General features: G+C 43.6%; 1 protein-coding gene and 2 long non-coding RNA genes across 7 annotated transcripts in view; 2 read left to right on the forward strand and 1 right to left on the reverse strand.

The window, feature by feature from the left end:
* The window catches only part of LOC309378028, a 520733-nt gene that overhangs the window by 455419 nt on the left and 39276 nt on the right, over nt 1–26038 (forward strand). The window lies entirely within an intron of this gene.
* The window catches only part of SLC2A9 (solute carrier family 2 member 9), a 304118-nt gene that overhangs the window by 19782 nt on the left and 258298 nt on the right, over nt 1–26038 (forward strand). For 2 of the 5 annotated variants that reach the window (XR_014171786.1, XM_081925662.1), the window contains exons 1-2: nt 10937–11241; nt 20382–20480. Coding sequence is in view for 4 of the 5 variants with exons in the window: in XM_081925662.1 (XP_081781788.1) it covers nt 11143–11241; nt 20382–20480 (198 nt within the window). In the remaining variant the exon portion in view is untranslated. Of the gene's footprint in view, nt 1–3148; nt 3170–10936; nt 11242–15802; nt 15941–20381; nt 20481–26038 lie in introns of those variants that run through there. The other 3 variants (XM_081925664.1, XM_081925663.1, XM_081925665.1) reach the window with 3 other exon arrangements.
* Nucleotides 11248–15961, reverse strand: LOC309378034. The gene is made up of 3 exons (XR_014171803.1): nt 15896–15961; nt 14076–14333; nt 11248–12543 (listed from the first exon to the last, which is right to left on the reverse strand). It is a non-coding gene; the product is annotated as an uncharacterized lncRNA (long non-coding RNA).

Genomic DNA, 26038 nt, shown 5'->3' on the forward strand with positions numbered 1-26038 from the left:
TAGGAGAAGCTGCTTGAGAACCTGGAAGAACAGCCCTGTGCCATGAGCAGGCTCAGAGCTGTTTCCTTGAAGACCACATCCCCTCATAACTTTTAGCATGTTTTGGTAATGCAGATCATCGAGTGTTTTCTATTTTGAGGAGGTTTTTTTAAAAAAAGTATTTGTTTTGTGACCTTGCTAGAGAGAAAGTGTAAGCAAACAAGCAACAGTGGACATAGTGTGAGTCGTTTTCTATGTTTTAAAAAAACTTCATTGATTTGCATTTATTTTGTGAACTGAATTTGGAGGGGAGGAAGTGGTGGATGGCTTGTATATGAGTATCCAACAAATTGTGTATTAACCATTTTTTTGGCATTCACTCAGCCGCCCTGGTGTGGCAGGCAGGTTCATCTGACCTACGTGCAATTCCAAAACATTTGCCACAATATTTTCAGAAAATTTGTGTTTTGATCTGGCTCCAGCAAGCTTAAGTTCAGAATATCTTGAATGTGTGATGGAGAAGAATTATTTCTTGCTTGCTTTTTTGTGAGTTTGTCAATGAATTTATAAAATGAAAAGTTTTGGATCTGTGCCTGCCCAGGTATCACACTCCACACCCTTCTTCAAAGCTGAAAGAAACTGATTGTGTTTATTCTGGTGTAATATACTCTGCACATGAACAGAGGTTATGTCACATCTTCAGGACGGAGTCACCCATTGTAAATTTGTTCTGCTATGCTCTACTGTATTCTGGTTCAAATGAAATACTCATTTTGGTCTACTAGTTGGAAGATTTTCTTCTTCTAATTTTGAGGAGAAAGTACTTTGGATAATGAAAAGTTAAATTGATTTTCTTGTGGAGGAAAACTGTATGCACCTGGAAGCAAGCGTTCCTTGTATTTTAAAAGTGTGTTTGCTTAGGTGTTTTTTTAAAGTAGTAGCTACTAATAAATAAATGGGTTCAAAAACGTAGGTTATATGGTATGGCTTACTTTCTAAACAACAGGTCAATCTTGTGTGAAAATCAAACTTCTGCCCTTTAACATGGAAGCTCTTCCTGAATCCGTAGATGTGCAATGGGACTCTGGACATCCGTTATGGCACACTTTCCTACATGAGTGCTGTACATACCCTATTATGATAAAGTGCAGGGATGCAATTTTTAACCTTGCCAAGTTAAAAGGTTCCCAGTTGCCTCTGTAACTTATTTTAATCTACTCTCATGCTTCTAACTTAAATATACAAGGATTGCAATATGGGGGTGGAGCACGTAATATATGATTTGTAAAAGTTATGGTTGGTTGTGGCATTGCTCAGAGCCAGTGGGGCAGTTGTCCCAGACACAAAATTGTTAGGCAATGCAAAATTTCAACACCAGCTATGTGCAGCTATGTGCTTCTGTCACTGGGCTCAGTTGAAAACAGATTCTCCATGTGAACCAGAAAGTGATAATGGAACGACTCTTCTTATTTCTGTGATCCCCTGGTGATGTGGACGCCATTAGGCAGTTGAATGCAAATGCATCCTTTGTACCTGCCCCCTCTGCGCAGCCCCGGGCACTGGCAACCCACGCTGTGCCACTGCTCAGAGCTGTTTTCGCGAAGACTTTGCAGTCTCTTTGCAGCTCTTATCACATTCTCATAGCCAGCGAGTGTTTGCTACTTTGAGCCTCTTTGCTTTGCTTAGTACTTCTTTTGTGAGCTTGTAGATGGGCGCGCAACCCCAGAGTCGGACACGACTGGCCCGTACGGGCAGGGGTACCTTTACCTTTACTTTAAGAAAGAGAAGGTGTGCTACTGCAGATGCAGTGTGAGTCTCTTTCTGTAATAAATACTTAGCTAGGCTTTACTTGCTAAGAAAAATAGATGGCATGTGTTGCACCAAAACTCTGCATTAACCATTTCCCTGTTTTCACTCTTCAAAAGCTGCACCAGCTGCTGGATGGAGCAGGGTACAGGGATCTGAGCTGCATGCTGTTCCAGAGTATTTTCAGGAGAGAGGCCCTTCCCCTGGTTTAAGTTCAGAATAACTTGAATGCTAAGTGGGCGCAAGTGCTGCTTTTGTTTCTAAACGCCTTGACTGATGGAATAGATGACAAGGAGGACAGCAAAAGAGTTCCAAAGCTTTGCCCCCCCCAAAAAAATAGAGGCTCAGTGCTTCTTTCAATGAAGTATTTTTGAAAAGTTGAAATGATTTTCTCGGGATGGAAAATTGTGTGTAATTTTTGATAGTGGTACTTGGACTACGGTGTGTTGCATTTGTATGTGACCCCATCCAGTTTCTGTAAGAGTCTCTGGGTTGCATACATGATGGTTACTCCCCTTTTATTCTCCACATGCTGCTTTCTCCATGAAGGAGAAAAAAGAGGTGGTTCCCTGTATCTATTCCCTTGAAGGGAGAACAGGAGCTTGACAGAGGCAATTTTGATTAGGAAGACCCAGCGGGAAAGGTTATGCACTCCCCGCCCTCTTCTTTCTTGCTTCTGGACCCAACCTCCACTTGATATTTAAAAAAAAAAATCTGTTGAAAGATACAACTCCTTTTGACCCCAAGGGTTAATATAACTTCACCCCAAGGAAATAATATTAAAATCTTTGACCATATGCTAAGACCAAGAACTTGACAATTTATTATGTTTATATGGTATTATTTTGCTCTGTTTCTATTACGCCTTTTATTTAATAATGCCCGTTACCATACACCTTGTCCCATTAGAAGGCCATTTCCCATTCCTTTGGAAAGTCTTGCTTTTGCCCAATAACCAACGTTGGTGACCAATTTAATGGCAAATTTGAGATGATCACACAGCTGGCAGGAAAGAGTCTCTTGAGAGGAAGCTATTAGTAAAGAGCAGGGCCAGAGTAAACAATTGTAGTTCTAAATGGCCTCTCGGCAAGATTTATGGACTGAACAATAGGAAACATTTCCTCATATGTTTGTGATGCTGATTTACAAAAATATTGGTTGATCTTATTAGGAGATACAGCTGAGGTTAATGATTCACCATTCACTAACGCCAACAAAAGGGAAAGTGGCAGGTGGGAATAGGTGGGTTTAATGATTGATTAGTCATTTTTAAAATCACATCAGGGTTTTTTTTCCCTTCCGTCTCTGCGACTTATATGAGTGCTCTTTAGACTGTGACTTAATTCCAAGCAGTGACTAAAGGCAGGAACACCTTTTGAGCACTGTAAGTATTATCCAGCATACCTTCAAATTTGCTTTTTCCTTCCTGATTTGTTCTTGCTTATTTCAGGTTAACTTACAGGTATACATTGATGAAAATCTATTTTGTCAATAATGTGTAAAAATTTAAAGATGTTTTACTAATAAGCATACTCTGCAGAATCTCTTTTTTTCTTGTGAAGAAACTTTTCATCAAAATCACTTAAAAGTTTTATACACAACACATGTATGTGAGGGTCTTCCTTTCTATTTATTTTTAAATCTAAAACATGAGAGTAGGAATTGTCCTATTTATTGGTGGCTAATGGTACGGTTTTTGTTGAAAGGTTTTTAATTACTTATACCCATAATTTGTTTTCACTCTAGTTGTACCAAAATCAATGAAGCAAACTCAGTTTGTTAATAAATTGTGAATGGTCACCTTTTTGTCTATTGTAAGCACCTGTCGTTATAAAACATGTCTGCTAAAACTGGAAAGAAGTGCACTGCCTTTGTTTACTGTTCCAAAAGAAAATTACTTTTGTGAGCTTGTAGATGGGTGCAGCTAATTCACAAGTATGGTGCAGCTAATTCACCATACTTGTTTGTTTATTTCAATAATTTATATCCAATGTGTTCATTCACCAAAGCAGAAGGCAGCTAAACATCAAAGAAAAAAAATACCAAAATTTAAACCATTAAAAGCACACACAGCTTGGGGGATGATTTTAAACATCACCCAGCTTAAAATATCACAGACAATTTAAAAAACACAACAACACCTGAACAAAATTGTCTTTACCTGGCACTGGAAGCCAAAACAAAAGGACACCAAACTTAATGACTGTTGTGTGGATAACCCAGACATCCTGGCATTGGTAGACCAATTAACACATGTAGTGTCATTTTTTAAAAATCCATTTTGTCAGTTATTCCATAGGAGATAGTGTCAAACCTCTTGATGAATTGTAATTCATTGGTTCCAAATTGCAGTCACCTTTTGAAGTTCAAGATAACAACAGCCTTGCCAGAATCAGAGCTGTGTGCCATGCTGATGACATGGCTCTCCATGTCTCCATACAATCTCCCCCGTGGTTTCATGTAAATGTGAAATGTGAGGAAACAAACTGGACACTTGTGGGACAGCACAGGTGATATGTCAGTCCGAAATCTTCCAGCTCTACCTCATGTAAGTGGCATTCCAGGAAGGACCAGACCAGAACCATTTTGCAAACATCCACCCACTTAAAATATTGCTTCACCCTAATTCCTCCATTCAGATAAATGGGAGTTCCCATAGGGTTTGGCCAGATTGCATTTGGTATTTGTGTTGGTAATAATACACCTTCAGTTACTTCAAAAATTTCAGCTTCCTGGTGAAGACGATTTAACAATGGAAAAGCACAAATGTAGCAAAAGGCTAAAATCAAAACATTTTAAAGGAGAGATTTAAATATAAGTTTAATTGCTGCATTGAAACCAACTTTCAACTTTTCCTTAATTATGCCCAAAGACTCTAAGCATAGAAAAGGCTAGAGAAATATGCTTTAATTTGTTGGATTTTTAAAAACTTGTGGTTGCAATTTAATCGCACAGTTCAAATAAACTGCAATGAAAGGAAAATATTTACTGGAGTGGGTGATCAGGAGTAACTATGCATTTCCTTTCCAAAAATATGCAACTGAGCAGTCAAGTAGGTAGTGATATTTTGAAGATTCCATTCTGTACAGGGAAGACTGAAACAGAGATTCCTGTTGACTTTTGCTACAACTCTTTTATAGAACCTAATAATCCTAACTTCTTTAAAAGTAAATGGTTGCTGGTTTTTGAGAAAAAGTCAACAAGATGCATGAGATGGAACTTTGTCTGGCTCCCATTTATAAATTTTAGCCAGACTGTAATCCCAGCAGGTGAGCAAAGAACAACCCCGGCTTTATTAGGTACTTGTAGGCAAAACCTCCAATCATGATGGACTGAGCACATTATTCTGACAATTAAAGATTGACCAAAACACACAAAATGCAACATTGCTGGGTGGTGTGTGTGTGTGTGTGTGTGTGTGTGTGCGTGCGCGCGCCTTTGCCTTTCCACTTTGCCTTTTCAAACAGTGTCACTTTTCAAAGTGATAAAGAAAAACAAGTCACAATGTTATGAACTGTGCTGCCAAAATATGTGCTGTTTTCTGAGCACAATCCAAAGTTCTGATGCTTACCTTTAAAGCCCTGCATGACTTGAGGCCCAGGTATCTGAAATGATATTTACTCCCACGTCAACCTGTTTGAGAACTGAAGTCTTCCAAGGCCCCCGTCAATCTAAGGTAGATGGGTGGTGATCTGAGAGCTGGTATGGTGTAGTGGTTAAGAGCGGTAGTCTTGTAATCTGGGGAACCGGGTTCGAGTCTCCGCTCCTCCACCTGCAGCTGCTGGGTGACCTTGGGCCAGTCACACTTCTCTCAGCCCCACTCACCCCACAGAGTGTTTGTTTGTTGTGGGGGTGGAAGGGAAAGGAGAATGTGAGCCGCTTTGAGATTCCTTAAAGGGAGTGAAAGGCGGGATATCAAATCCAAACTCTTCTTCTTCTTCTGAGAGCCCTTTTTTGGTATTAGTGCCCCATTGTGGACCTCCTTTCCCAGAGAGGCTTGCCTAATGCCAACAGAAGCTATATTTCCACCTCAGATACTTTAGTGCTTCTAGGCTTTTAACTCTGCAACCTGGGAGATCTCAGTAGGACTTACTTCTGAGTAGATCTGTATGAGGTGGTTTTTTTTAAAAAAAAATTGAACCTCCCCAAAAGCACTGCTGAAGAGTAGTAAAGGTAAAAGGTAAAGGTACCCCTGCCCGTATGGGCCAGTCGTGAGCGACTCTAGGGTTGCATGCTCATCTCACTTAAGAGGCCAGGGGCCAGCGCTGTCCGGAGACACTTCTGGGTCACATGGCCAGCGTGATGAAGCTGCACTGGTGAGCCAGCACCAGCGCAGCACACGGAAACGCCGTTTACCTTCCCGCTATAAAGCGGTACCTATTTATCTACTTGCACTTAGGGGTGATTTCGAACTGCTAGGTGGGCAGGAGCTGGGACTGAACGACGGGAGCTCACCCCGCCGTGGGGATTCGAACCGCCGACCTTACGATCAGCAAGTCCTAGGCACTGAGGTTTTACCCACAGCGCCACCTGCATCCCTAGAAGAGTAGTACATGCATTTAAAAAGTAAAATAAATACTGTGCTACGTTCTGTAAATTTGAATACTGTCTTTTTTACAAAAAAAAAAAAAATCTCTCCTTCATCTGCCATGGATGCTTTAGTGGGGATTTCTGCAGTGCTGAGAGCTGGACTAATAACCTTTAGAGTCCCTTCCACCTCTTTGATTCAATGATTCTTATTTACCATATTTATGTTTGCTCTATTCCTGCAGAAATTGTAAAAATCAGAAAGAACCTACTTAAAGATAACAATGTCAAAGTTCAGTTAATTTCAATTGCAGAAGATTTTTTAAAATAGTGATTTGTTTTTTAGTATGTTACTAAAAAATAATCTGCTCCGTGCTTCTTTTGGTGTGTTTTTTAAATAATATTAAGATTAAAACAAAACTTGAAATTCAGAAATACAAACACATCAGGTGATATCCAACTAAGTCATATTCAGAGTCGACCTGTTTATGTCAATGAACTTAAGCCCATTGATTTTAATCTGTATGACTTAGTTGGGTATCACCCAGTATCGCTTTCTAGATATGAAATTATCTGGAACAAAAGAAACACCTTATAATTAAGTTATGTCCTCGTTGTTATCTGCTTGATCTCCGTGAACTTGCTGAGAGTCCAGTCTTTATCTGTGTAAATAAAAAGCATGAAAAGATAAACGGAAAAAGAAAAAAGGAGGGAAAGAGAAATGGTTGGTTGTCATCTGGCAAGCAGCAAATGAGCTATTGGGTCACAATGACTTGCTTTGGCAAAATGTGCAGCTTTAGTACAGAAAGATATCTCACATCCCGTGCTATTAAATGAATATAAGGTATTCCTTCATTTAAGTGTCAAATACTCCTAGAATAGAATTTCTAGTAGTTCTGCCAGCCAGTCATCAGTACCAGGGGAGATTTCGAAGGCCTGTTAAATCAATTGCTTAGCAATTTAGACCCTGTGCCGTGCTTAGCTATCTACCTATGAAACAGAGAGATATTGAAGTGTTTCACTCTGGCTAGATTGTGTTGTGAATAAATTTACGTAATATCAAATTGAAGACTGGATATAGCAAGCAACATTTTTTTTAATATAAGGAAATTTGTATCCCATCCTTTCACTGCAATCACAATATGTATTATATTATGAGTCTGCACTTGAGACAATCTTAGGAGACTTTGGTGTTGTGTTGACACAATAATTAATAATGAGTTTGCAGAAGGGGGGTTATGGGTTTGTTGTCATTTTATTGTGAATTTTGTGTTCTCATTTTGTACCTTTGTGTTGCGAACCGCCCTGTGTGTTAAGTTGTGGGTGAACATATCAGACGACACAGCGATTCTTCAAACAGCTTTTGTTTATTCCAGGCCAGAACAGAACTGGGCTGAAGGGTTCAGCCAACCTGCTAATATAGAGCTCCACTAGAACACAACAGTAACCATTTTCTGTAACTATCCAATCACTGAACATCACTTTCAATTCCTTATTTGCATATGCTGACCTGAGTGAAAACTATCCCCCTGCTTCAGTACATAACACTGTGATCTTCAGATGAAGGGTGATTTGTAGCCCCAAAAGGATAGTGACCACACATGCACAAGAACTTTGCAGATCATTATCCATTGTACCAGGGCAGGGGGAGAGTCCCTTTAGCCATTGTGACTGGGCAGTGCAGAGTGCTCAAAAGAAGTTATCACTCAATGACTCTAGGAAGCTTCCTTAAGACAAGTTGTTTAGCTAGCTCAGTGCTGACTGGTGCTGGTGGCTTTCTGGGGTCTCCAGCAGAAGTCCTCTTTAAGAAAGTGTTTTTATCAGTATCATTATTATCATAACAATTTATTATTTATACCCTGCCCATCTAGTTTCCCCAGCCACTCTGGGTGGATCCCAACAGAATATTAAAAGCACAATAAAACACATCAAACATTTAAAACTTCCCTGAACAGGGCTGCCTTCAAAGGGCTGTTATAAAGATGTTGGTGCTTAAAGTACTTCTTCTAGAACAGGCATAGGCAAACTCGGCCCTCCAGATGTCTTTGGCTTCCAACTCCCATGATTCCTAGCTAACAGGGTCAGTGGTTAAGGATGATAGGAATTGTAGTCCCAAAACATCTGGAGGGCCGAGTTTGCCTATGCCTGTTGTGGAATATGCCAACAATGCATAAAGGTAAAGGTAAGGGACCCCTGACCATTAGGTCCAGTCATGGCCGACTCTGGGGTTGCGGCACTCATCTCGCTTTATTGGCCGAGGGAGCCAGCGTACAGCTTCCAGGTCATGTGGCCAGCATGACTAAGCCGCTTCTGGCGAACCAGAGCAGCACACGGAAATGCCATTTACCTTCCTGCCGGAGCGGTACCTATTTATCTACTTGCACTTTGATGTACTTTCGAAATGCTAGGTTGGCAGGAGCTGGGACCGAGCAACAGGAGCTCACCCCGTCGCGGGGATTTGAACCGCCAACCTTCTGATCAGTAAGTCCTAGGCTCTGTGGTTTAACCCACAGCACCACCCGCATCCCAACAATGCATAGACAATGAAATATCCATTGCTGGCTTTCTGTTTGTTTCTTTGAAGTTCCACACAGAATGTGGCAGCTCCACCTAGTGAAGAAGTCTTGGTACAGCCTTGGGTCTCTGTGGGAGTTGAAATCCCTAATTGTACAAGGACAGAGGCGGGGAAGGAGCAGTGGGAAGGGGGGGGGGGGCAGATCCAGGCAGACACAGTAAGCCCCGTTAATGTCAGTGGGAGAGAATAAAATACCTCTACCTCTCGTTTAAAAGGCAAGGGATACAGGGCCAGATTTAGGTTTGATGAGGCCCTAAGATACTGAAGGTAATGGGGCCCTTTATAAGTCCAGCTGCCCTTTGTCAACAACAAATTATCACTTTTTTTGTGTTGAACATATGTTATATGCTTATTTATGGACCTCATAGGTATCTCAAACCTTTTGCACATGTTGTCATGCAACCAGTCCATGCAGAATGGAGGCACCCTTTACAGTCATACCTCGGATTACAGATGCTTCAGTTTGTGTGTTTTCGGGTTGCGCACTGCTGAACCCGGAAGTACTGGAGCAGTTTACTTCTGGGTTTCAGCACTCACGCAGAAGCACCAGAGCATGACCTGTGCGTGCACAGACGCGGTGCTGCGGGTTGCGAGTGCTGCGGGTAGCGAACGTGCCTCCTGCATGGATCATGTTCGCAACCTGAGCGTCCACTGTATATAGAAATGAGCAAACCAGTGATATTTTAGGGAGCAGGCTAGCAGGCGGGGCCCATTACTGACATCAAAGGAGCCTACACAACATAAAACACTGTTGCTATATGTAGGTTTTATTTTATTTGTTATTTTGTCTTATATTTTAGAAATGAACATCCAGGGTTTTTTCTTTTCTTTTATTTTTTGGGGGGGGCCCAAGAGAGTGCGGTTCTAAGCTATAGCTTGCTTAGCTTATACGTAAATCCGGCACTGAAGGGATAGCAGAACAGGACATCCTAACTGTGGCATAAAGCAGATCAAGTTACAACTTCTAATATCAACTGAGGTTGATTGTATGCACTAAGTGGTAAAGTTTCTAGTTCCTGGTGGTAATATGGATGTTACCTTTGAAGACAGCAAGAGTATTATATACATAAATATTGCCATTTAATCTGGCTAATAAAGTTTGGGTGCTAAAGGTTGGTGCAGAACTAAACTGAATATCCTTGGCTGGATCTCTCAAGTGTTACACAGATGGCATTCCCACCCCATAGAATAATAATGAATCTTAAGCACCGTATTGTAACGGCTTTTGGGCAGCCCTGATAGCATATGTTTGATTGCCTTTCCAGGAGAACAGTGCTGCCATCTTGGCTTTAACACAACTTCAGCATTGTAATTAGAGCCATCAACTTTAATTCCTGCTGGGGTTTCGACTGTATGAAGCATTCTTCCTTTCCAGGATGCAAAGAAATGTGTCACTGCTTAATTAGGATATGAATTGAATTTCTTGGTACTCTGAATAATCGCTGTTTGAAAACTGCTGCTGTTATATACACACACAACTATCCCAATATTCATACATCACAGCAAGTGTGGAGAGCTTTTGCTATAAGCCCCAGCATGCACAGACAATGACCAAGGACAGACAGCCCTCCAGATGTTTGGGGACTACAATTCCCATCATCCCTGACCACTGGTCCTGTTAGCTAGGGATCACGGGAGTTGCAGGCCAAAAAATCTGGAGGGCCGAGTTTGCCTCTGCCTGACCAAGGATGTTGGGAGCTGTAATTCAGCAACATCTGGAAGGCCAAAGATTCCTCACACCAGTCTTACATAAAAACTAGAGGCTCACAGTGAAACACCAATAGATTTGGTTAATTAAAATAAATATGTGGCATTCAGTTTCCTTAGCCCTTGAAGAACAGCTGGTTCCTGCATCTTTAATAGTTCATTAGGAAAGGGAATTGACAAGCTCCAGCTGCTGAATTTCCTTCTTCTGCTCAGCAGCTGCAGGAAGTGTGGTCCTTTCTGGGTCTGCATGGTCCAATGTTCTGATATCAGGCAAGGTCAAATATTCCCCCCCCCCATCTATAAATGTAGATAAATCTCCCCTTTTCCCCTGAAATGAAAGTCAAGACCCATAGGGTCTTCGTTCCTGGATGCTGTGTATAATGATGGTGCTACTGATGTGAGGTTTTTGCTGCACAAAACCAAGGCCTTCTATTCTGAATTTTTACATTTTTAAATAACCTCCAGCAATTGATGTGACTTGCAGATCTCCTCATGTGGCAGTATACCTGCCAGCAGAATTTAAGAGAATTAATTGCAAAAACTTTTCCATGTCTTCAACAGAAAACATAATGGAGATTGATGGAGTGAAGATTAAAGAGAAAAGTAATGGTGAGAGTAAAGATAATCCTGCAGTCAAGAAGAAAGTGGTAAGTCATACATTTTTACACTTTGAAATACAGTACTTAAATGTGTTAATGGTACACTCAGTTTAGAAGTAAAAAGATGCAGTTATTGATAATGGCGAATTTCATTAAATTCAAATAGATTTAAATTCAAATGGATAGACATTAGATTATGATTTTTCAGGGTTTTGCGCTCATTTTGCCAAGCGCTCAACTTTTTCCTAGTGTTGCTTAGAATTTGGTTTTATCTGCACTAAACATTTTAAGCACTCTTGTACCAATTTAACAGTCATGGCTTCCCCACCCTCACAGTCCTGGAAACTATAGTTTATGAAGGGTGCCGAGTGTTGTGAGGAGACCCCTCAGAGAGCTACAATTCCCAGCACCCTTCACAAAGTTCTTAGGATTCTTTGGGAGTAAGACATGACTGCTGATTTAAATGCATCAGTGTGGATGTGACTTGACACACACTTGCAAATTTGCAGCTCCTCCCTTCAGCTGCCAGCAAGGGCAGCTGAGAGCTGGCAGACACGGGAGCTGGGCTACCAGTGGCCTCATGGACCACAGGAACATGGTACAACTGCCAAGGATGCTGTGATTGATTGGAGTGGTCCAACAGCTTCTAGCTTGTCTACATACCTTAGACACTAGGAGAGGAGGAACTGGATTGTGTCCTTGATCTTCTTTGTATTGGCTGCACAGCCAGAGTTCTTTGATGGAATCTTAAGCCTGGATGATGGGATACTACATAGCTCAGTTGACAGAGCATGAGGTTTTTAATATTAGGGTTGTGGGTCTGAGCCCCACATTGGACGAAAGATTCCTGAATTGCAGGGGGCTGGGCTAGATGACCCTTATGGTCCCTCCCAACGCTACAATTCTTTCTCTCTCTGCGTGTGTTATCCCTGATTGGTGCTGCACTTCCAAAACAGACCACCAGGTCAGGGAGGCTGCGCTGGGGCAATGATCAGCTTCCACAGGCTTGTAGCTGTGGAAAGAGATGGAGGATTGTCATACATGCTAGAGGTCATTTGGGCACGCACTATGGTGAGCACAATTGTGGACCTCTGGATATTTGCTGTGCAAACTCTCTTCTGGGGAAAAACCACCCCTGACATAAATAATGCAAACAGAAATAAATCATCACAACCAGAAGGTATTGTGGAGGAAGAAAAAGGGCTGATTCCGAAACACCGTGGAGAACTTGTGGTTTGGCTTCAAAACCAGTAATGGTACTGAGGGTCTTTCTTTTTTTTCTTTGGCTCAGAATATGATCCTTGGTGATTTCTGTTGCTCGCTTTCAGCACAAAACTGAACACTGCAGACCTGCAATTACAAGATAATTTAGAATTCTTGAGGGTAGGGACCCTACTGCAAATATTCTCCACTCTTTTCGCAGTTGCTTGTCTCTATCAACAATGAGTCTGCTGAAGTTGACTTGCGCTGTTCAAAACAGAATCCAGGCAGCAAAGTAACACAATGGAAGGTCTGTGCAAGACTGACCAGAAAGGACTGCTTTATCTATTCTTTCCACTTTGCTAGAAAGAAAATCACTTAAGGCCCTTCCAGACTAGTGCTTTTCTGAAGGTGTATTATGCAACTTGTCGCTGACATAACGATAGTGCATCAGTGATGGATTTATACTGGACCATCCACACATCACTGTGCTTTATTAGTTGCTCTGCAATCCTTCTCCAAAGTTACTGTGTTTTTGCTACCTGGAGGGGCACTCTTGTGCTATGGTGCAACAAAAATGGGACACCTCCCCCACCTAGAATAATTGTTGTATGAAAAGTTACACGATTTTAGTAGGAAACTATGGGTCATTCACCTACTGTAAACAAAGCGATATGGCTGCCACAAAACTTTCGTGGGCACAAATGGTGTTGAAAACATGAATGTACCGTATATACCCAGCCCAGTGGCAGGACAGGAACGAATTGTGATGTCTGACTCTGGAGAAGCCTGGGGAGGGAATTCTGTGTTCTATGCAAGATATGAGGGGGAGAAAGGTGTAGAAAGAGTGTTAGCTTTTTTATATTAGTCTAGAATCAGTATATGCAAAAAGAAGCTTTTGCATCAGATTCATATACACAACCACTATAATTGTCACTGCTAAATATATTTTGAGTAAGATGGAATTAGAAACTGAATGAATTAATGATTGAGTGAAAGGGGCTATAAAATGAAGTTGTGTATCAGAGTGTTTTCTTATGTAAACTCTTCACGTTTTATAATCTGTTAATTTAGAATGTGAAACTTAAAAGAGGAAGAATCCCTTTGAGCATCACATGTCTCAACACCATCAGTTACACAACTTGTCCAGGGTGTGTCAAACAAATTTGCCCTCAGGGGCTATTAAAGCATTTTAGTATGGTTCCTTTTGCAATATTAACTGTCAAGTGTAAAATTCATACTACTCCGTTTGAAAATTTTCATCTCTATTTTTTGCCAGAAATCATTCTACATCTTCCTTAACACCTTGGGTGCTACAAGAAAACTTTGAAAGAATCAGACATGCACTCATTCTACTCTGCCTTAACTCTAGAAATGACTGCAAAATGTCAAACAACCCAATCAAGGGATTTGCAAGGTGCCTGTACTTTTGGGACCTCTGTGTTGGTTTTCTGGGCTAAAAACAAGCTTGTAATGTGAACCCCCCCCCCCACACCAAAGTACAGATGTACCTCGGAAGTCGAACAGGATCTGTTCCAGAAGTCCGTTCAACTTTTGAAAAATTCAGAAACGAAGGCACGGCTTCTGATTGGTTCCCGATTGCGCAGGTATGCGGGAAACAATAGCGGAAGCCGCATCACACATTTGGCTTCCAAAAAAAGTTTGAAAACCAGAACACTCACTTCTGGTTTTCGATCATTCGGGAGCCAGAACGTTTGACTCCCAAGGTGTTCAGGAGCCGACATACGACTGTAGTTGAGAATGGATTGGTGTCCTTTAGCTGCCTTTCTTGGTAGCCTGATAGGCATTTATAGCTGGGTGTGGCAGGATGGTGTGTGTGTTTCACACACAAAGTGTTGGATTCTCTTGCCTCTTCTGGCCAGGACTCAGTAATGTTATTCTTGTTGGCATCTGTCTTGGGAGACAATGGAGGAGGACACCTTTGGGGGTGAAGTCAAACCACTGGAGAGTTACAGTTCCTGCTGGGGCTGTAGAGACAGATACAGGAGAGACATATTTTGCTGCAGCGGGGGCAGAGGAAGGTGTCTGGCTGTGCTGATGCAGATCCACTATGGCATTTCTGCAGGGGGTTGGATTAGATGACCCTTGGGATCCCTTCCAACTCTACCACTCTATGATTCCATGGTCACTGTTGAAGAATTCTGGACCAGATATAGTTTCAAAATATTCAAATCTGGCCCCCCAGTGTAAAAATTGAAATTGCAGAAAGTACAAAAAGTATACCTTTCCTAAACTAAAAGCTACAACAATCCAGCTACAATAGGGGACTATTGTAGCTGGATTGTTGTGTTTGTGTTATATGTAAACACTATTAATGGGAGCAAGAAGGAAGAAGAAAAGTTATAACCAACATTTTTAAATCAGAGTTTTATATACTGATTTGTGGCATAAACCGATTTGAAGCTTACAATGAAAAAGTCCCAGTTCACATCCACTCTCCTGCAAAGGGGTGCTTACTATGTGGGGCTGTTCATGGCCATGACATTCATCCACCATTCCTCTGGCTTTGCTTTAGGATGTCTGCTTGTCTTCTGGTTAACTTCTTTGTTTGCCCCACATTTCCCCCAGTGCCTTTCTCCATCGCCTTCCAAACTGCAATGTTCATGTTCTAAAGTTGATTTGTTGCGCTCGGGCAACGGGGCATGCATGTGCAAGCCTAAAGTTTTGGCATGCGCTGGAATCCCTCCTGCCAAACAGGCTGGAGGTAACCTGCAAGAGTGATGATGCCGCGACTCCCCGACGCAGACCCCCCCCCCCCGGCTCCTGAAGATGTTGCCCCTTCAGACTTTACTGGAGAACATTACACAGTGCACAAAACAAGCGAGTGGGCCCCCCCCCTTTCCTTAATCGGACGTAACATGACGCAGCGCAGCCGTTGCATAACATGCTGAGAAGCGGAGCTCAGCCATGTGCTCGAGAACAATCGGATTCTTTCACCAAAGGGAAGGAGGAGGAAATAAGCGAAGTGCCTCCGACGCCCCCGGTCTCGTGGACGGGGATTTCCTCGCATCCATCCACACCCCCGGCAACCCACGCGAGAATGTTTCTAATCAGCCCGACATTGAGGGGTGATCTTGCGACCCCTCTCCGTGGCTCCGCAGCAACTAGCCAAAGCTATTTGGAGCGGCGCCCGGCAGAGGGAAGCCCCCTTTCCCAAAGCGTCTCCCCCCCCCCCGCCCCACCATGCCAGCGAAGCCCGGGCTGCCGCCGACTGCGCCCCGGTGGCTGCGCGGCTCGACTCCGGCGCCGCTCCGAATTTGCGTTGGCCGGATCTGGCGGAGAAGGCGGCGCAGGGCCGCTCCCTCCCCCGGGCTGCTGAGCCGCGGGGCCCGGCGGCGCCTCGCCTCGCTCCACCTTTGCAACGCCCCGCCCGCCTGGCGCAGCCAAGCAGGTACCGGGGCGCCGCCGCCGCCGCTGCCGCTGCCCATGTGCCCCGGGCGCGCCGAGGAGAAGGCCCCGCGCCGCCCCCAGCATGACCAACCTCGACCCGCTGCTCCGCACGGGCAGCCAGAGAGGAAGGCGAAACGTAAGGAGCCCCGCCGCGCGGCCCCGGGCTGGGCTGCTCCGGGCTGCGCTCCACGTGGCTTTTCCGCGGCTCCCACCCGCGCGCAAGGCGTTTCTCGCCCAGGGCGTGCGCGGAGGTCGCCTGGCGCTTGCGTTTTCCTGGGCGGGAAGGGGGGACGGGGCGCGGAAGCTCTTCAGATGGGTGGCAGGTGGGGAGAGCACGGCTGCCCTCTCTCTGTTTTTCTGGATACTGGAAAGTGCGCTTTGCACGAGCTCAGAGGCCAGCAGCACAACCTGTGGCTGCACGCGCGCGCTTCAGTGGGGAGATTCTTGCACAGAATAATCCCCAGAGACAACAAAGCAGGCGCGATCCCTTGGGGACTCCTCCTGCGCCAGCCCGGCTCTTGGCCGGATCCCGTTCGCTTGCGGGGGGAAGTGGGGCTGGCGCAGCAGCAACGTTCAGAGGGGGCAGCGGGACTTGCACCAGAGTCCTGCAGACGCGGACTTCTTCCCTTTCCAGGGAGATTTGGCGCAACAGCTGTTGGATAGCGGAGCTATAAATACTGCCCGGCACCGGGTACTGTCGCCCAAGGAGAAGAAGTGTATCGCAATGAGCTGGCTGGTTATTATTAGCCCTCTCGGAAGGGGCAGAGAGAGAGGAAGGGTAAACAGAGCAGGCAGAGAAAGTTCTCTGCTCTGTTCTTCCCTCCCACCAGTTTTAATCTCTACCTGTGTGCTCCACTAAGCCCTTGGCTTAACCCTTTAGCTGTCATTCCCGGCTGAAAAGAAGCCTCAGAACTTGTGAATGAGCTGCAGTTAAGCACACCCCTCCAGTTTCATGCTTTCTTCTCCCAGTGCCAGCCAGAGACATTTTGCAGCCTCAAGAAGAGCCCAGTTGGCTTCCCCAGACTAGGGCCAATGCTGAACATTGGTGGTGGGGAGGAATGGGTGGTGGGGAGGTGGTGTTTTGCCTTAAAGTGTGCCTTTGATATATGTTATCACTGGTCTTTATGTCTTTAGCAGCATGTTATGCATGAACAGGAACAGCACCATACATCTACCCCTGCAGAATTTTGGCAATTACAGGTGTAACATGTGCACACACCATACATTTAAAGCACATTCTTCCACCCAAGAATCCTGGGAACTATTGTTTGTCTCCCACAGAGCTGCAATTCCAGAGCTGCAGTTTAGCAAACTACAGTTCCCAGAATTTTATTTGGGGGGGGGGTATTCTTGAAATCCAGAGTGCATATATGTAATCAGCGGTTAAAGGAATAAGCTAGGAAGTTCTCCCTTCAAATCATGATGAGGACGAGCTTTAAACTCTCCAGCTGCCTTGTGCGCACACTCGTCCTCGAGCCACACTCCCTGTTTTACATACAGAGCCACAGCTGTGGGGAGGGCTCAGGGAGATTCCAGGTATCTTCCCCAATTTTTCCGTTTATTTTTAAAATAAAAGCCCTTTTATATGTGCCGATTGTATTGTGAATGAACCTGCAGTGCCTGGGCAACGAGGGCAAAGAAACTGCAATAATTGATAAGCATTGGGCCCTTATTTTTAAATTTCAGAAAATAGCATGTTATTTTAACTGTATTTAATTAGATCACTTTAAACCTTGGTTCTTCTGCTCTGGTTCTTCCGAGCAGTAGCGGGCAGCATGGTGGGCTGGCCGTGCTCACTTGACCTTTGGACAGTCATGTTTCTGGTGCTTACCAGAAGGTAGAAGGGGTGGGGAGGGAGGTCTTCACAGCGCACCTCCCACCGCCTTGCCCCGTCCCCCTCTCATCCAGGATAAGGTCAAGGGAGAGCTGGCATCTCACCACACCATCTGCTCCTGTTCCAAGTTCTTGAGTCCTTTCTCTGAGTCCCCCCTCCCCCCAGTTATGGGACTGACCCATACCTAGGGATTGGCTTGCCTAGCAAGGTTTTCCTTGTAAGGATTATTAACATTGTGTATTTCAAATGCTTTGGATGTTCCAGAGTGTTGTATATTTTTCTACATATTATCTCTGGACCCATTTCAGTCTAACTTCTGGCTTGGATTTGGACTGGAGACCATTTTGGCTGCCCTATATTATCTATACCAGAAACTCTGCAAGTGGACTTCATCCCTTGCTGGACCTCTCAGGGTTCATTTGGTACCATCAGCTGTGATATCCTGCTTGACAGCCTTGCTGGGTGCTCTGTTTTATGGTTCTTCTGGTGCTTCCTAGATTGTTGGTGGCAGAAAGGGATTTTCACACAACGCCTTGACTTTTGATGTCCCACAGAGATCATTTTTATCTCCCGTCGATGTGAATGTGCTGGGAGAGATTGAACAGCAATTTTAGAGTGCATTGTTATCCATATGTGGGTGGCATGCAGAGTTCTCCTTTCTATAATGTGATAACTCAGAAAATTCAGTTATCTGAGTGGCGAAGAGGACCTCCCCAGGAACAGGGGTTCAGATTGTTTTGAATTGCATAGCTCTTCCCTAAAAAAAACAACAAGACAGATTTGTAGTTTGGGGTCCTTCTGGCTCTGGTTTTGCTATGTCCTGTTCAAAGTGGCTGTAGCCAGGGTGGTATCTGACCAGCTTCAGGTGGTGCACCAACTATTCCTGTTGCTTGAGAGGTCTGGCCTAGCCATGGTGGCACATGTCTCAGTCACATGTGTTGTCAGAACAGAACATAAAAAATGGCAGCATGCTGATCAAAACAAAGCCCTGTTTAAGTGGCAAAGTACTTTTCTGATTAAAATAAAGGATATTGTCAATCACAAGTACTGTTTAATTGGAACCTCTGCATCTTTTGAAGAATGTGGAGTAGTGAGTTTAGCCTTACAACAATCCTTCAAAGTTTGTTAAATTTTATCTGTAACATGGAAATACTGGCCCGTCTTAAGGTATCAATCTCATCCTCCATCTGCCTTCTATTTATTTATTTATTTGTATGTATATCATGCATTCAAACACCCAATGTTGCTGCTTTGCTAACAAACTATGACAGGCTATTATTAGCACAAAATCTGGACTTTAGGCTTGGTGAAACACTGTATGCTGAGTTCATGGTTACCAGCAATCAGATACATTACCTATGGACTTTTCATAACTCTGCTCTGTTGTCACTTTAATCAAATCCATCACCATGACAATAGGTCGGCCCAAATGATCTGCAATGGACAGGTGCCAGGAAAGTGGTGAAAGCTGAGCTGTTACATAGTCAAAGTGAAGATGAGAGAAGGAACCACCACAGTTTTAGCCACTCTCTGGAAATGGCTGCTTGAAAAACACTTCTACGAAAATCTGTATGAGACGATGAAGCGCAGTCAAAATCTCATTTCTAATCTGAAACTCTCAGGGAATCTGTTCTAATGCTGACAGTGGATTACAGCAAACAAATTGGTGTGGGCATGTTTCTAGGCTGTCTAGCTACTCATTAAGAGAAAGTTACACATTTTTAAATAGCATTTAAGACGTTTGTTATCCTGCCCTTCAGCCAACTGGTTCCCATGGTGCTTTATGACACAACCTTATGAGACAGTTCAAAAGTGGTTGTGTTTCTTTAATAGTTTAATAAAAGCTTACTTTGACCAACCACAGCAGCTTGTGGGACTGCGGAAAGGTTCCGAGGGCATTTTGCCAATACTCTTATGGAAAATGGCAGGGCCAGGTTGGGATTTGCAAGTTTTGAAGAAATTTCCAAGAGCATGTTGATCAAAAGTTGCTAATGTGTTCCTTAAAATAATACATACCCAGAAGTTGTAAGCTTGGATCAGGACATAAGTCGGGTCTTGTTTATTAATGTGTGGGGACCAATTAATGAGTGAAATGGCTAGTTTAGGACATGTGTTTGAAGCTGATTTGGGTCAGCTATATTACTGTGACAGGAAGTGGAAATGAATGCAGACTTATTTAAATGCCTTTATTGTTTGTTTGTTTGTTTGTTTGTTTGTTTGATTGATTTCTCAGTTTAAAGGCTGATCAATGAGCAACATCCCTACATAATATGCTTGTGCAAACATTTTGAAGAAGATATTTTCAGTACCTGCTACGCCAGCATATTTCAGTTAACTGGAAGAATTTATGTTTACGATGTGTTTTGATTATGAAAGAAGATATAATAATGTTTTAAATACAGATGCTTATTCTAAAATTATGATTTCTTATTGTACTAGTTATAGCTCATATAGAATTTGGCAGGGTATTTCCCCCCCTCATCTTTATTTCTATAAACGGTACTCAAAAGATATGGTACGTGTTCCAAAAGCTGGATTTTAAAGCATCCTTTGTTGTAAAAACTGTAAACCATATTTTTATAAAAAGCCATGTGTGATTTGGCCTCACCTGGTCTCCTCTTTTTCCTTTGCAAAGAGTGAATGGGGCAACTCAATCAGATGGGGCAGCATATAAAGAAATTATTGTTATTATTGATTGATTTACAATATCTCAACCGTTTCCATTTTTCTTTTTTCATGTTAGGACTGGTCCGCTAGTCTCATTGTTGCTTCTTTGGCCGGAGCCTTTGGGTCCTCCTTTCTGTACGGCTACAACCTTTCGGTAGTGAATGCTCCAACCGTGGTGAGTGAATAAAAGTTCTCAAACCTCTAAGTCCAGGTTGGCTCAGTTTGGTGCAATCTCTCTTGTTACATATGGGATTGTTAGTTTGATGGAGAAAGAGAATCTTACTTTATCAACCGCCAGCCACTGCAATTTAAATACATAGCACATCAAACTTTGAAAGTTACCGAGTTAACCATTATACAAATTTGAATCTTAAGTGCCATAGTGACCCTTATTTTGTCAGCTGCTGAAAAATTTGTGGACTTGATTGTCACCTCATTGTCTCAGGCTGCAAGGGAGAAAAGCCACGTCAAAATCAGCTAAATGCCCCAGTGAGATTATTATCGTGGAGTAATTAGCTCTTTCCACAAATATCTGTAAAAGGAGTTGAAATAGCAATACATCACTTCTTGGTCTTTTGACAAAGAACAAGCATAGTTTTATGATTAACTTATCCTCACTTACTTTGCATCATACAAAATATCTTCTAATATTCAAAGCTGAATAAACTGCAAACCTTGTTGAAGCCATTCATTCATTTATATTTTAGTAATTAAAAGGAACCATGCCCTAAGTCCAGTAGAGGGCAATATAACCACAACATTTCACATGTAGTACAGTAGAAGCTTGGTTGTCGAACCTAATCCGTTCCAGAAGACTGTTCAACTTCCAAAACATTCAACAATCGAGGCTCAATGGACGGTTGACAAAATCATTTGGGAAAAATGGAGAAACGCACCTCGGAAGCCATTCAACTTCTGAGGCACGTTTGAAAATGGAAGCATTCGAAAGCAGAAACGGCACGTTTGAAAATGGAAGCATTCAAAAGCAGAAACGTTTGACTTCCAAAGCGTTCAACAACCTAGGTTCCATTGTATGTTTATTTCTGGTATTTCTTACCTCCCAGGGCAAGTTACATGAACTAAAATACAATCACAAAATAAAGCATAATCAAACTATAAAACAAGAACAATATTTGTCATCGTCCTCATTATATTTGTACCCCCACCCATCTGACTGGTTTGCTTCAGCTACTCTGGGTGGCTTCCAACAGATATAAAAACACAATGAAACATCAAACATTACAAACTTCCCTATACAGGGCTGCCTTAGGAAAGTCATAGAATTGTTTCTCTCTTTGACATCTGATGGGAGGGTGTTCCACAGGGCAGGTGCCACTACCAAGAAGGCCCTCTGCCGCATTCCCTGTAGCTTCACTTCTCACCGTGAGGGAACCACCAGAAGGCCCTTGGAGCCGGATCTCAGTACAGTCATACCTCAAGTTGAAGCTGCTTCAGGTTGAGCGATTTCGGGTTGTGCTCCGCAGTGACCCGGAAGTAACGGAATGCGTTACTTCTGGGTTTCGCCACTCGCGCGTGCGCAGATGGTCAAAATGACATCACGCGGAAGCGATGAATCACAGCACGCGCAGACGCGGGTTGTGTTTACTTCAGGATGCGAACGGGGCTCTGGAACAGATCCCGTTTGTATCCAGAGGTACCACTGTATCTGGACTAAATGATGGGGGTTTAAACAGGGCTGAGGCCATTTAGGGCATTAAAGGTCAGCACAAACACTTTGAATTGTGCTCAGAAATATATTTTGAGCCAATGTAGATGCTTTAGGTCTGTTGCTATATGGTCCCAGCGACCACTGCCAGTCAGCAGTGTAGCTGCCAAATTCTGCATTCATTGTAGTTTGCCAACAAAGGGACACGGCAAAGCGATGGTATCAGCAATATACAAAATACTACTCCAAAACCCCACAATCGCCCTAGACGCAATCAAAAAAACAATAGGAGGACAACATAGGCTATGAGATTAACCCCACCCAGTGGACCTGAATATGGTCTAACCCCCCCTTTAAATCCATATCAACAAAAAGGAAAGAACTCACTCTGAAACTCACCTACAGGTGGTACCTAACACCAACAAAACTAACACTAATATGCCCAGGAACCTCACCTAAATGCTGGAGAGGGTGCACCTCCACAGGCACATACCTCCACATGTTGTGGGAGTGCCCAAAAATTCTGGACAACAGCCATACAAAAAATATGTAATATAAATAAGCAAGTACCCCAGAATTGGCCCTACTAAACATCTTCCAAGACAATAATGCCCATTTACATCACAAAGAACTCATAACCCACCTACTCTCAGCAGCCAGAAACATCATAACCAGACACTGGAGAGACCTGTCAGGAGTAAGCATGGACCAATGGCACCAAACAGTATGGGAAACAGCCTTACTAGAAAAATTAACCAATAAAATGAAACTGACACGGGGACAAATAGAAGAAGACGCCTTCACCCTGGTATGGCTCCCCTTTATCACATACACAGCCCAACAAGACAACAACAAAAATCCACCAATAGCATATGAATCAATATGGCTAAGCTGATCCAAAACACCCACCCACCCCACTCACACACGAAAACAAAGACCACCACAACCAACCACAAATGAACAACCACACCCCAGGCCAACCCCAAAGTCTCTCACCACCAAAGGAACACAAGTGAATAGCAGAGAACCTGCACAAGCAACGCTGACACCAAACCCCACACATATATTAAGTAAAACAGAAACATTGCCACCCGACCCAAATGCACTCTTCTTCCTTCTCTTTCCCCCACATATTTCTACTATGCTCTGATTAAACTTATTTTCCATGTCTAGCTAAAAATGGGTTTCGGCAATCGGCCTTGCTTGTCTTGCCCTGCTATCAGCTCTATCAGCCATGCAAGTGGTTTGCTGTGAGTACGTTGATTCTTTTTAAGGAGGAGGAAATCCCTGGCAGGGCAGATGCCATTGCCCTTGTAAAAAGGTGGTTTTCCTAGGGTGAGGCTCATCCATTGCACTTGCAGGTACAGTGGTGCCTCGCAAGACGAAATTAATCTGTTCCGTGAGGCTCTACGTATAGCGGTTTTTTTGTCTTGCGAAGCAAGCCCATTGACAGCTTAGCGGATTAGCGCTATTAGCAGTTTAGTGGCTTTTAGCGATCAGCTGTTAAGCGGCTTATCAGCGGATCAGTTGATAAGCGGCTTAGCGGCTTAGGAAAAGAGGGGGGAAAGGGAAAAAACACCGCAGGAACTCGCAAGAGCAAGCCCATAGGGAAATTCGTTTTGCGAAGCGCCTCCAAAACGGAAAACCCTTTCGTCTAGCGGGTTTTCCGTCTTGCGAGGCATTCGTCTTGCGGGGCACCACTGTATGCTGACCCCTACGATTTCTCCAAACATGGGAGAGTCAGCTGCATAATTTCTTCCTTTAAAGGAGAAGAAGATAAACTTCTAGGTCTGGTGTTGGTGTTTCTCTGCAGTCACAGAAGCAGGCACCGGTGGCTCTGCCGTGAGTTGTTTTTGGTGGTGAAGCTGTTGGCAGATTGTGACAGTGGCTCATAGGCGGCAGAATAGTACATCATGTGCTTTTGGCAGAGGGTGGGACTGTCATTCCCTCAGAACAGACTCTCTCCCCCCCCCCCCATATCAATAAAGGAAAAGCCAGCCTGCTACCTTTACTGACTAACACAACTAACAACTCAGTCTTGGACACTCCTGAGGACAAAGAGACTTCCAGGTCAATCCGCACAGAAAGGAGAGAAAGTTGTACCCCAGAATGAAGAACAGCAACAGTGGGGAGGGGAGGGCTGAATTTGGGTGGAAGGGGAGGCATAGGCACAGAAGAGGAGTTAAAAGACAGGGGAGAATGAGATAACCCAGAACCCATGAAACATTGCAAATACAGCGGTGCAAAGGCATGCAATGGGTTTAGAAACCCTTTTTGTGTTACTATTGTGTAGTGGAAAAGCAGATTTTAGTTTCACATAAGTTGACTTGTCACCCGGTCAGTAGAAATGTGAATATGTTTCCATGGGGAAAGTGAAGACACAAACGACCTTCAAGGCAATTTGTGAGATGGATTATCCCATAGTTACTGGCTCATCCAGGAGCTCCAGGATTGCTTCTATGCCTGGGAGACACCCCACTCCCCCCAAAAAATTAGTGGGCAAAAAAATGTCCTTTGACACATCCTTCTAACAAGTGCCTAATAGATATTGTTCTCAAACTTGCAGCTATGGAAGCTGATTTAGCAGATCTTATTGCTGCAAAATGCACTTGTTCTGGAAGCCTCAGTAGTTCCATGGCTACCCAGGAAGCAAATGGAGAATTGACAGAAGAGTTCGCTGTGCTTTGGGCCTCATATTCTCACCCTCATTGCTCCTGTGGCAGAGTCTGTCGCTTTGGGGAGTTCTAGTTAACATCAACGATGCTCTGTTGGATGTATGGAGTGACCTCACTTCCTGTGTGTCCTTTTCTGCCCTTTCTATGGATTCCATACCCCTTGGCTCTCTGCAGTCCACCAGACTTCACTTAATGCTTACTCTATGTTCTCCTTTAAAAACAATTATTCAGCTCTCCCATCTTGGCTCAGATGCTGGTTTGCTACATTATTTACTTACTCATTTTTATCCTGCCCTTTGCCTATCAAAACCATTGGGTGGTTTCCACTTCCATAAAATATAGCACCTTGTAAAATACAACAATAAAATGGGAGGCCATCGTTGAAACGGCAGTGACTCCCAGGCTTCTAGCGTTCGCATAGAAACACCTGGAAGTGGGGTCCCTCTCCCAATGTCTAGCTGACATATGCCTTTTCCTCTGTGGTTTTGGCTTCTTTGACTGGCTGTTGTGTTCTGCTATGGTTTATTTTTACTCCATCCTCATTTAAGCAATTAAAACACTTTCACCCTCAGACCCTGGGAGCCAAATGGGATGTTCCCAAGCTTGTTGGCTTTCTCTCAGAGGTCAGTTTAACAGCTGCTCTGCAACCTTTTCCATAAGTACCAGCAGTCTGGCTCCATTCTCCGTTGCTGGCTCTGAACATCAAAAAAAGGTTGTGGAGCTACTTTTAAACTCACCCCTGGGGGAATGCGGACAGAAGCTGGCAAACATCTGGTTTGGGAGGAATCTTCCTTAGGAAATGTAGCCTGCTGTTGGGAAACAAATTGAGAGCATATGGGTTTTCAGATGGAAATCAGTCAGTCTAGCATTGCATCACAGCAGTTAAAGCTTAGCACATACCTGCCAGAAGCAGTGTGCCGGGTTCTGCATGCCCAGCTGTTTCTGATAGTAGCACATAGTATAGTTTGCTATTATTCAGCTGGAATGCTGGAATTAGTCATGGTGCAGTTGTGTTTATCTTGCACCTTTGACCCCATTACTTGCACTTTGCTTGCTGGTGAAATCCATTACATGCTTCAGCAGTTTATCCAGTAAACATTGGCAGTAGTACATTCAGCAGGTGATATATTCGGCCCTTCTCCTGTAGAATTGTGGCAGGTTAGGTGGCTGTAATAAACAGGTACTTTTACTGTACAGTACTTTCATCATGCTACCAACAGCATCACCATTCCCTCCAGTAGCAACCTGAGGGGATGAGAGCTTTTCTGTCTGGAAGTGAAATGCGGGCACCCAAAAGTATTTGTTCAAGCCGCTCCCAAGGGCAGCCTTTGCCAACCTGGTTTTTTTTTTGCCCCAGGCAGTTCCAGGTAATTACATAACCCCTATCAGCAC

This window comes from Podarcis melisellensis (genome assembly GCF_964234715.1).
Source record: "Podarcis melisellensis genome assembly, chromosome: 9".
NCBI lineage: Eukaryota > Metazoa > Chordata > Lepidosauria > Squamata > Lacertidae > Podarcis > Podarcis melisellensis.